The 12,496-nt window shown below is 43.2% G+C and overlaps 1 protein-coding gene across 1 annotated transcript in view; it reads left to right on the top strand.

The window, feature by feature from the left end:
- The window catches only part of usp11 (ubiquitin specific peptidase 11), a 22,197-nt gene extending 9,701 nt beyond the window's left edge, over positions 1–12,496 (top strand). Inside the window, exons 7-21 of the mRNA XM_061698760.1 lie at positions 761–860; positions 926–1,099; positions 1,173–1,331; positions 4,512–4,736; positions 7,025–7,108; positions 7,274–7,368; positions 7,447–7,629; positions 7,723–7,817; positions 8,157–8,606; positions 8,678–8,748; positions 9,207–9,319; positions 9,387–9,536; positions 9,991–10,106; positions 10,187–10,275; positions 11,302–12,496. Of these exons, the coding sequence (XP_061554744.1) occupies positions 761–860; positions 926–1,099; positions 1,173–1,331; positions 4,512–4,736; positions 7,025–7,108; positions 7,274–7,368; positions 7,447–7,629; positions 7,723–7,817; positions 8,157–8,606; positions 8,678–8,748; positions 9,207–9,319; positions 9,387–9,536; positions 9,991–10,106; positions 10,187–10,275; positions 11,302–11,490 (2,293 nt within the window). The 3' untranslated portion in view covers positions 11,491–12,496. The remainder of the gene's footprint in view (positions 1–760; positions 861–925; positions 1,100–1,172; positions 1,332–4,511; positions 4,737–7,024; positions 7,109–7,273; positions 7,369–7,446; positions 7,630–7,722; positions 7,818–8,156; positions 8,607–8,677; positions 8,749–9,206; positions 9,320–9,386; positions 9,537–9,990; positions 10,107–10,186; positions 10,276–11,301) is intronic.

Genomic DNA, 12,496 nt, shown 5'->3' with positions numbered 1-12,496 from the left:
CTCCAGACAGGCGGGGCTAGGGCTTGAACCCAGGTCCTCAGAACTGTGAGGGAGACGCTTTAACATTCTACTCTAATATTTTCAGAGAGCTCAGAATCATAATCATCTTTATTTTCCCAAGTATGTCCAAAAAATCATTTATCATCTGAGGCACACATTGTTATACAATTCCAATGACGTTGGGACGTTGTGTTAAACATAAATAAAAACAGAATACAATGATTTGCAAATCATGTTCAACCAATTTAATGTTCAAACTGATAAACTTTGTTTTTAGCAAATAATCATTAACTTAGAATTGTATGGCTGCAACACGTTCCAAAAAAGCTGGCACAGGGTCATGTTTACCACTGTTACATCACCTTTTCTTTTAACAACATTCAATAAACATTTGGGAACTGAGGACACTAATTGTTGAATCTTCGTAGGTGGAATTCTTTCCCATGATTGCTTGATGTACAGCTTCAGCTGTCCAACAGTCTGGGGTCTCTGTTGTCATATTTTACGCTTCACGATGCACCACACATTTTCAATGGGAGACAGTTCTGGACGCTCTTAACCAGTCGGTCACCGTGCCGCCCACGCATAATTATGTCTCCTTTAATACCACATTGTGTAGTGGTGGTCCAGAGGGTGAAACATGGGCGCCATTTACTGTTTTACCACTTTGAACAAGCCCGTCAGTTAAAATGGACAGTGTGGTGGTGCACCCCTGCCCCTTTCTTTCCTGTCTCCTCGAAGCCTGATGATTGTTTTCCAGGAGGAACTCAGTGGAGGAGCAGGACTCGTATCAAGGTCAGCCCGGTGTCTGCGGCCTCACAAACCTCGGCAACACCTGCTTCATGAACTCTGCCCTGCAGGTCTCAATGCACACATACACACACGTGCACACACGCACGCTGACGCAGTCTCGTCCGCCCTGCAGTGTCTGAGCAATACTCCTCCCTTGACCGAGTACTTCCTGCAGAGCTCCTACCTGGAGGAGCTCAATTTCTCCAACCCGCTGGGCATGAAAGGCGAGATCGCCGAGGCTTACGCCGACGTCATCAAGCAAATGTGGTCAGGCCACCATTACTCGGTGGTGCCGCGCGTCTTCAAGGTGCCGCCGCGCCGCAGGACGAGTGCGACCGGCAGTGGTGCCTGATGCGTGTTGCTTTTGTGCGTGTGTGCAGACCAAGGTGGGCCACTTTGCGTCTCAGTTCCTGGGCTACCAGCAACACGACAGTCAAGAGCTGCTTTCCTTCCTGCTGGACGGGCTGCACGAGGACCTGAACCGGGTCAAGAATAAAGAATACATCGAGCTGCGAGACGCGGAAGGACGCCCGGACCAGGTCACAGCTTCTTTGGTTATGAAAGGAACAATTGAGAGAATTTAAAAAAATAAACAAATAAATTTCCAAGTAAAAACAAAAAAACGCATTACAATAATGCAGGTGTTAAGTTGTATTTTTCCCAATAAAGAGTTATTTTTTTCGAGAAATAATTTTTTTTTTCAGCATTTGTTTCTTAGAATGTTTTTTTTTTTTTGAATAGTTGTGGGGGGAAATTATTTCTTTTTTTTTTTTTTTTTTTTTTTTTTTAAAACAAAAAATATTACATGATTATTATTTTTTTTTTAAAAAGAAAAAAAAGACAGCGGCGTGGTAGAAGACTGGTTAGCACATCTGCCTCACTGTTCTGTGGACCGGGTTCAAATCCCAGCCCTGCCTGTGTGGAATTTGCATGTTCTCCCTGTGCCTGCGTGGGTTTTCTCCGGGCACTCCGGTTTCCTCCAACATCCCAAAAGCATGCATGGTAGGTTGATTGAAGATTCTAAATTGCCTGTAGGTGTGAATGTGTGCGCGAATGGTTGTTTATATGTGCCCTGCGATTGGCTGGCAACCAGTTTAGGGTGTCCCTGCCTCTCATCCGAAGATAGTTTGGATAGGCTCCAGCACGACCGCAACCCTTGTGAGTATGAAGCAGTACAGAAAATGGATGGATGGATGGATGGATAAAAAACAAAAGACAGTTGACGACTCCCCGCCGCACATTGAGTGATTGGATATATGGACACCATAAACAGCGAGCTTGTGTAGGCGTTTGATCCTGTACATATAGTGCTTTGTACTGTAATCACGTTAATTAAACCATAAAAATATAGTTAAGAAAGAAGCGGGTTGCTACAGAAAGATGACGAGAATAAAAGTGATAGTGGATATTTTCAGAGAGCTCAGAATCATAGTCATCTTTATTTTCTCAAGTATCCCCAAAAAACACTTAGCTCACATTCATTTGAACTTACCCGGGTATGTACCACTCGTGTACATTTTCGCCACAAGCCTTGCTTTATCATCCAAGGCACACATTGTTATACAACCCCAATTCCAATGACGTTGGGACGTTGTGTTAAACATAAATAAAAACAGAATACAATGATTTGCAAATCATGTTCAACCTATTGAATGTTCAAACTGATAAACTTTGTTTTTAGCAAATAATCATTAACTTAGAATTTTATGGCTGCAACACGTTCCAAAAAAGCTGGGACAGGGTCACGTTTACCACTGTGTTACATCACCTTTTATTTTGACAACATTCAATTAACATTTGGGAACTGAGGACACTAATTGTTGAAGCTTTGTAGGTGGAATTCTTCCCCATTCTTGCTTGATTTACAGCTTCAGCTGTCCAACAGTCCGGGAACTCTGTTGCCGTATTTTACGGTTCATAATGCGCCACACATTTTAAATGGGAGACAGGTCTGGACTGCAGGCAGGCCAGTCTAGTACCCGCACTCTTTTACTACGAAGCCACGCTGTTGTAACACATGCAGAATGTGGTTTGGCATTGTCTTGCTGAAATAAGCAGCGGCGTCCATGAAAAAGAGGTTGCTTGGATGGCAGCATATGTTTCTCCAAAACCTGTATGTACCTTTCAGCATTAATGGTGCCTTCACAGATGTGTAAGTTATCCATGCCATTGGCACTAACACAGCCCCATACATCACAGATGCTGGCTTTTGAACTTTGCGTCCATAACAGTCCGGAGGATTCTTTTCCTCTTTGGCCCGGAGGACACGACGTCCACAATTTCCAAAAACAATTTGAAATGTGGACTTGTCGGACCACAGAACACTTTTCCACTTTGCATCAGTCCATCTTAGATGAGATTGGGCCCAGAGAAGCCGGCGGCGTTTCTGGGTATTGTTGATAAATGGCTTTTGCTTTCCAAAGTCGAGTTTCAAGTTGCACTTACGGATGTAGCGCCGAACTGTATTTACTGACATTGGTTTTCTGAAGTGTTCCTCAGCACATGCGGTGATATCCTTTACACAGTGATGTCGGTTTTTGATGCAGTGACGCCTGAGGGATCGAAGGTCATGGGCATTCACTGTTGGTTTTCGTCTTTGCTGCTTACATGCAGTGATTTCTCCAGATTCTCTGAACCTTTTGATGATATTATGGACCGTAGATGATGAAATCCCTAAATTCCTTCCAATTGTAAATTGAAGAACATTGTCCTTAAACTGGCACTATCTCACTGTTTGACTATTTTCTCACAAAGAGGTGAACCTCACCCCATCTTTGCTTGTGAATGAATGACTGAGCAATTCAGGGAAGCTCCTTTTATACCCAATCATGGCACCCACTTGTTCCCAATTGGCCTGTTCACCTGTGGGATGTTCCAAACAGGTGTTTGATGAGCATTCATCAACTTTCTCAGTCTTTTCCAGATTTTTTGGAACATGTTGCAGCCATAAAATTCTAAGTTAATGATTATTTGCTAAAAACAATACAGTTCATCAGTTTTTACATTAAATATCTTGTCTTTGTAGTGTATTCAATTAAATATAGGTTGAACATGATTTGCAAATCATTGTATTCTGTTTTTATTTATGTTTAACACGTCTCATTGGCATTGGGGTTGTCGATTAGTATTGTTTTAAAACACAAAATATGATACTTTATAACTTATTTGTGGCTCGGGAGCGGCATGGCGGTCGTTCTTAAAATCTGGAAATTTATTTTCGGCGCTAGTGAAAGCTTATGTTTATTTTTTTCCGACATGCACCGACGATTCAAATTTTGAATTGCATCTAAACCAGTGGCGGACTGATTGGCCACTCATGAAAATGGTTGCCAAACCCCGCACAACATGCGACAGTTCAGTCTGGTTCGGCCACATCGCTCGGTGTGCGGCAGGCTTAACGTGCATGTTTTAGGAATGTGGGAGGAAAAATTCACGCAAACATGGGAAAAACATGCAAAATTCAGATATGAAGAACGATTTAAACCCATAAATGCAGAATTGTGAGGCAGACACGCAAACCACGCCATAGTAAATACTAAATAAAAGACAGACAGACACATTATAGTCCTCTTCTTTCCAAAAGCGTTTGATTGTGAGGGCTTATCGTGTGCACAGGCTCTTTTGGTTACCCCATTTCATTTTCTTCAATTTAATTAAAAGCTTCGACACATTTTTTATCTATTGTAAGTGTGTTTTTATGCATGTTTTTGCTCAAGCAGGAAGTGGCTGAGGAGGCGTGGCGGAACCACCGACGGCGCAACTACTCTGTGATCGTCGACACCTTCCACGGCCTCTTCAAGTCCACGCTCATCTGTCCCCAGTGCCACAAGGTGTCCGTCACTTTCGACCCGTTCTGCTACCTGAGCATTCCACTTCCTGTCAGCAAGGAGCGCGTCATGGAAGTCTTCTTCATCTCGCTCGAACCGTACGCCAAACCCATGCAGGTCAGTCCCAGCCAAATGTTCTCACTGTTACCTCAGCCAAGGGTTGGTTTGATCTCTTAATAAGCTATTATCAGGTGACCAGAAACCTGGAATGTACAAAATTGAAGGTTCACACATTTTAGGGAACTTAAATATAGTCGTGGGAATTACATTTTAGCATAAACTTCAATAAAACAACCAGATTTCATTCAAGTACAGTGGTACGAACAAGCTTTAGATACATCGCGTCTGAGAGATGTGAAAACAATCGAGCAATTAAGGTATTGTTAATACCATCTCGTGGGCAAGGAGAGCGATCTATTTTGCATCAATGTCTGCTTATGACAAAACAAAATGTATTTATTTATGGTGATACCGTTTAATTTAAGGGACACTGAATTTAACATGACACTTAAAATGTATGGCTCAATTGGAACCGATTAATTTAGCTGGGAAAAGTGCCTAAAGGTTGTGTGCATGTGTTGTTTTTTTCAAAACCATTCAGAAATTAGGTTTACGATATGTGACATCACTATCCGGGTTATCCAGTCACGTGTTCGATAAATATGGCAGCGCCCAGGACATTTTTTTTTAAACGTTGCTACAGTGCATGAACATTTAAGATATTTTTAAACAACACAAATCTAAACTTTTCAGAAACCTTTCACACATCACTATTAAAAAAAAAAGTACATTAGCCCTTTGAACTACCCTCATTTCACAGTAAATTCCCATGGAAATTTTCCAATCTGGAATATCCATCCATCCATTTTCTGAGCCGCTTCTCCTCACTAGGGTCTCGGGCGTGCTGGACCCTATCCCAGCTATCATCAGGCAGGTACACCCTGAACTGGTTGCCAGCCAATCCCAGGGCACATATAAACAAACAACCATTTGCAACATTCACACCTACGGGCAATTTAGAGTTGTCAATTAACCTACTATGCATGTTTTTGGGATGTGGGAGGAAACCGGAATGCCCGGAGAAAACCCACGCAGGCACGGGGAGAACATGCAAACTCCACACAGGCGGGGCCGGGGATTGAACCCTGGTCCTCAGAACTTTTACCAGTCGTCCACCATGCCGCCCAATCTGGAATATTAAAAAAAAAAAAATTGGCCGCCCAATCTGGAATATTAAAAAAATAAAATAATTGCTTTTGAAATTTTCTGGGAATTTTACACTTCTTTGAAACATTATTATGCGTTCTCACCAGACATTAATTGAATCATTCACGCAACTGTGATTACATATAAAGTCAATGCAGTCCACGAGAATAGGCACGAATCCGTGCCGGGCGATGCATTTCACACAACGTGAGTGGGACGAGCACGAGATCCTTCGCTCTTCGCCCATTCAGAGTTGGGAAATTTGAACTTCAAGTCTGAAATTGCGTTGCGACAGCTAATCGGATTGGAAAATTGTGAGCAAAGAGCCAGCCTAGGGAACGGAACATCCCGCCTGCTCCCGTGGCTGCTCACAGTGCACTGCTCACGTCCGACGACCCGCTGAAGACGACCGTGGGAGGACAATATCAATGTGGTGCAAATGAAGCAAATGTGTCTTCAGTGTGTATAAATAAGTCCCACGATCAAACTCGTGTGAGTAATGCAAGGCAAAAGTTCCCTTTGCTCCAGTGTGAACGTAGCATTAGAGTGGCAGCCTTTATTTTTGTCCAAGTACGTTTTTATTATTACACTCAATGTTATACAGTTTAGAGCCTGAACAGTGAAACATTTAGTCGACGTGTCTAACATGAGTAGACCTACATAAGTCTCAAGAAGCCATGGCCAAAGTCTGCCATTTTGGTTTTAAAGTTGGACGTTTTAGGGTCATTTTGGCTATTTCCAGGGGTCTTAAGGAAGCTTTCCTAATTGTCCTTAAAAAAAAATTCCACAACATTTTAAGCATTTGTATTAACCAGACATATAGGTGATGCTAAATTGTATGTGTGGGCAGAGCATGGCAGAAAAGCTGTGGTCACTATTTGATGAATGATGTCAAATATTTGACAAAAACTGCAAAACCAATGTACACAAAACTCAGTAAATACTTCATGGACCAAGGAAGAAAATTTAAAGAAAAAGGCTTTCTGTGTGTGGCAGTTCCCGGCAACTTTTATGTCCATCACTGTCACCTACAGGACTGGAGTTAAAATGGTTTTTCAATTCGAGACAGGCGAACATGGGCTGAGGTTGCTTTTATTTTTATTTTTGTAGGTAATTTCAGTATTGTGTTGATGCTTCTCGTGTGTGTGTGTGTGTGTGTATGTGTGTGTGTGTGTGTGTGTGTGTGTGTACGTGTGCAGCATCGCGTTGTGGTTCCCAAGGCAGGAAAAGTGTCGGACCTCTGCTTGGCTCTGTCAGAGATGACTAACGTTCCCGACACTCAGGTGAGCGTAAACGCGTCTTAGTAATCCACTTTTCCATCATACAGGAAAAAAAACTGATGTTCTTTTTTGTGTCAAGCCAAGTCTTTTAATTCCATATTAGAGTATTCCGTGTGCCAATAAAAATGAGACGCCAGGTCTAAACTGTGTGGGCTGTGTGTGTTTCAGATGGTGGTTGCCGATGTGTTCAAACATCGCTTTTATAAAATCTACACGCCAGATGAATCTCTGAACTGCATCCTGGACCGGGACGACATCTTCGTGTACAAAGGCCCCTTTTTCTACTTCCTGTGTAAGGCCTCTCCCAGCATCCTGAGGACAAATCATTTGTGTGTGTGTAGGTACGAGTGCAGCGTGCAAAGCGACCAGCAGGTGATACTGGCGCTCTATCTGAGGGAGCGTTCCCACTATAGAGACTACGGCTCGGTCAACACCACGCTATTTGGACACCCCCTGCTGCTCAGCGTGCCACGCAGCAGCTGCAGCCAAGAGGCGCTCTACCAAATCTTCTTGCAGAGACTGGCGTGAGTCGCACTCAACGCGCAGACTTCACTAACTTCGCCACCCGTGTGCTGATGTGAGACGAATGTAAGTGGTGTGTTTGCGTCTGCGTGTAGGCGCTACGTGCGAGTGCCCAATCCCTCTGAGGAGCTAGAGGAAGACGACGATGAAGAGGAGCTATACAAAAGTCAGACCAACGGCATCAGTGACGGTAACAAACTGACCTCATGGGCTGCGTTAGTCCCTTGTACGCTGTCCAATGACAATAAAGATTCTGATTCTCTGTGGGGAAGCAAGAAGTTCTCCTGCACCAAACTAATCCAAGTTTATGGACCTTCGTCACTGTCGACAATTTAACTCCCACTAATCACTGTTATTGATCGAATCCTATAAAACTGACCCATATCCCTCGTCTTGTACTGCCCCCAGGTTGCTAAGGCAGGCACACCAGAAGGAGCATCTTGTAATTGATGCAGTGTGACAAAAACGGTTTCATTCTTTTTAGTTCTATTTAATTATGTCTTTACTGTATGTTAATTTTTCTGCTCAGATGATGAGCAAGAGGAAATGGCGCGAGTGGGACCCTCGCAGTTGGTGGTGTGCTGCGCCGACGGGCTGGCGAACGACCACTACCAGGACCACGCCCCTCCCTCGGAGGTCCACATGCGACCGCCCCCTCCGGTGGAGGGCGACGTCCACAATGTGTACGCCGCCAAGCCCCTCTGCAGCAGCGACACCGGCCCGAGCGACGGCCACATCAACGCCCGTGGCGAGGAGAGCCGGGCAGACGTCGACGAAGAGAACGAGGAGGCGGCGGCGCAAAATGACACCGCCACGGAAGAAGACTGCAAGCGGGAGGAGGCGTGTTCTCCCAGCCTGCCAGCCGATGAGCAAGCGGCCAAGACGAGGGCATGTCGCAGGAAGAAGCGTCTGTTCGACATCCAGGCGGTCAACTGCAACGGCACCGAGCGGGAGATGGGCCCCGACGTGACCTTCAACTGTGAGTGCACGCATGCGGGCATACACACACACAGAGTATGTTTGATATGATGTGTGTGTTGGTGTAAGCAGCACAGCCTTACGTGGCTTTGGACTGGGACGCTGAAACCAAGAAGAGATTCTACAACGAAAACGAGGCGGAGGTCAGTGTATATTTGTTCCAAGTTATTGTCGTCGAAAAATAATATCCCAATAAATGCTAATTTATTGCACATCAATGCATTTATCAATAAAGTTGTATTTGTTCAAGGGAAAAAAAGTTGGAACCTTTACTAGACAGATTTTGTGGGGATAAAATTTGTAATATGATGAAAACAAAGTCGTATTTTTCCAAGGGAGTCGTAATTTTACAATATCAGAGTTTAGTGCGGGAAGAAATAGTTTTAACACGTGAATTTTTAGTTTTTAGTTGGCCCAAAGCTAAGGAAGATAATTCATCAAGATAATTACAAATAATGGGTCCAAAGATGACCACAGTTTGAGAACCCCTGGTGTAAAGGACCGGAGCTATATAGCAAGCTAAAGCTACAGCTTGCCCGTCTCCCTTTGTTCTGGCTTCTGATTGGCTGCTGGTCTGCTGTGCCCTGTGGTTGTGCTGCAGAAATACGTAAAGCACAGCAGCATGGACATTCCTCAGCAGCAGACCACCGTACAGCTGCAGGAGTGCATTCAGCTCTTCACCACCGTGGAGACACTGGAGGAGGAAAACCCATGGTAGACTCACACGCACGAACGCACACAAACTGCCTACTCCAATGAGTGTGCGGGTATGTGTTGTCAGGTACTGTCCCATGTGTAAGAAGCACCAGCTGGCCACCAAGAAACTGGACCTGTGGTCTCTGCCCGAGGTCCTCATCATCCACCTCAAGAGGTTCTCCTACACCAAGTTCACCAGGGAGAAGCTTGACACTATTGTAGACTTCCCCCTCAGGTACACACGCACGCGATCGCACGCACACACCGTTGGCATATGTGGGTGCGTTCTCCTGTTGTCCTGCAGCGTCCACGTGCAACCCCGCAAAGTGCTGCTTCACTTCCTGCATGTCCTCATAGTTGAACAAGCTGTTAAAACGAAACTTAGCTACACACACGTACACAGTCTAATGCTCGGGGCTAATATTAGCATTGTCCTTGTTTAGACCACTCAGAATGTCCTCTAAAAGTGTCCCTCGAATATGGTGCTATATAAACAGACAAGAATCCTCACACACATCTAATCCAGTCGTAATGTCCCCCCAGCAAAGGTGAAATGACAAAATAAAGTTGAAAGATAAGAACAAATGTCAAGTCAATAAAACTGGACTGCTGTAAGATGGTGCCACAACTAAGACAAAAGCAAGCACACTCATCCAGAAAGTGTGTGCATGCATTCTTGCTTGTTGCAGAAATCTGGACTTCTCCGGTTGTCTCTTGAGGAAGAAGCTGTCCAATGGGGAGCCTCCGAGCCGCTACGACCTCATCGCCGTGTCCAACCACTACGGAGGACTCAGAGACGGACACTGTACGACTTTGAGTTCTTACTCGTCTTTTCCCAGCGTATGAAAGCGTCTCAGTCAACTTTGTGTGTGTCCGCGTGTGTAGACACCAGCTATGCACGTAACAAGGACAACGGTCAGTGGTACTACTTCGACGACAGCAAAGTGACATACGCCACAGAGGAGCAGATCATGGTGAGTTAATATAAATATGACGAGAGTTGTTGAATATTTTTTTGACAAAACATGTACATGTGAGATTAATGTTGTAATATTGCATGGGTAAAGTTATATTTTTTTCAAGATTAGAGTCGTAAAATTATCAGAATAAAGTCTTAGAATGTCCAAGCAATATTTTTAAGGTTTACATTGTCTGAATGGAAGACAGAGAACAAGGGTTCAGCATTTATAAGCTTTTTCAACAGCTATTCTTAATTTTATCTATATTGTGATTGTGTGACAATTTTCTTATGCTGACAGAAATAATAAAAAAATATATATATATTTTCAAGAATTAAGGTATAACGAGAATGAAGTATTTGAGAAAAAAAGTACTTTAGATAACTCATATACTACAAGTCAAAGTCTTGTATTTTTGAGATGGGTATATTTTCGAGATTAAAGTTATAATATTACGATAATGTAAATGTTTGAGAAAGTCGTAAATATTAATATTTGTTGGTGAAACCCCACCTAGTCTTTCATGGTGAGGAGCGAGCAAAAGAAAAAAAAAAACTAAATAAGCAACCTGCACATCCGCACTACTTTTTTCAAGAAATAAAGTATAAATTATATTTTTGTGGAAAACGTATGTTGGAACCCTTGCATATCCGCAGCTTTTGAGAAAGATAAAGTTTTTGGGCAGGGGGGTCTACCCCTTTTTTCCCAGAAACCACTTATTGGTATTTTCCTGCTTATTTTTTTTTACTGTCAATTATAATGGCCTTCAATTATTCAGAGATTTTCGCTATCCGCAGTCTGGCCCTGTCTCTACCCTCCGCAAATAGTGGGGGTACACTGCATTTTTTTTAAAGTTTAGATTATTGTAACAATAAAGTAAGTAAATAACTTCTTATTAAATATATTTGAGATAAAAGTTGTAATATTACGAGAATTAAATCTTAGAATTTCCTTGAAAACCGCGACCCGTCTCGAAAATGGATGGTTTGTCTCCAAGCCATTAAAAGTTGCTTTTCCGTCACGGTTTGCGATATGTTGCAGACCAACGCCGCCTACGTGCTCTTCTACCATCGGCAAGACAAGATGAGGAAACCTTCTCTGTCCGCGACCTCCGCAAACTCGACCTCGTCCCCGCGGCCCTCCGAGGCAGACGCTGGCGCCGCCTCTGTCACGCCGCCGTGCGCCGACGCCGCCTCCGCCTTCGCTGAGCTCACCATGGAGACGGACTGAACGACCGATGGGTTTAGCGGGTAAATTCGCCTTTATTTTCTTTGATGGTTTTTAAAGATTACCAGCGACAGTTGTACACCTCCCAATCTGTAATTGAACTCTTTGATAGGCTAAAAACAACCATGATAATCTATTCATTCAGAGAAGGTAAATTGTGTTGGATGATAGAAATGTCTTAATTCAGAGACAATAATTTGATTGGACCAAGTGAATCTATGAATTGAGACTTATCTGATTGGATGATGGAAATCTATAAATTCTGAAACTATTATGGTTGGAAAAAAACAAATATATGAATTCAGACTAATTTGATGAGATACCCCAAAAAAATACAAATTCAGAGACACTAATCAGATTGGATGATAGAAATCTGTCATGTCTTGTAACTGTTCTCATGACATGCTGCTTGACCTCTTGGCCAGGTCATCATTGTGAAACAGTTCATGATCCCAATGGGTTTGACCTGGTTAAATAATGGAGGGGCGGGGGGGGGGGGGGTCCTAACAGTTCAGATTAAGCAATTAATCCATCCTTTGTCCAATCAGGTATGTCTCTGAATTCCTGTTTTCTTGGTCCAATCAGATTAGTCTCTTAATTCAGGTTTTTTTCATCCTGACAAAAAAAAAAAAAAAAAAAAGATTTCAGAGACAAATGTGATTGGATGGATGGACATGTGAATCAGAGTCTTTACCTAATTCGACACACGACTCAGATTTGAACCTGTCAACTTTGATTTGTATCTTTCATATTGCCATATTTGTACATCTTTTTTTTGTATATTTTGCTTGTTGTTCTATTTATTGGGCGTCACATGACCGAGTGAGGCCGTGGAGGCGCTTCTTTATCCCCCTGCCACCAAATGTTTGATCGACAGCTATGATGCTGTACAGTATTTTTCTAACAGAGCTTCTTTTTATGGAAACTGGTTGGGCTTTCTTTGGTCTTCCTGTTTGTCAAATTTTCAAAGATTTTATAAGACTTTTGAAATAAAAGGACACCTTGTCTA

This window comes from Phycodurus eques, chromosome 1 (genome assembly GCF_024500275.1).
Source record: "Phycodurus eques isolate BA_2022a chromosome 1, UOR_Pequ_1.1, whole genome shotgun sequence".
NCBI classification, from domain to species: domain Eukaryota; kingdom Metazoa; phylum Chordata; class Actinopteri; order Syngnathiformes; family Syngnathidae; genus Phycodurus; species Phycodurus eques.
This window is presented reverse-complemented; position numbering and strand designations above follow the sequence as displayed.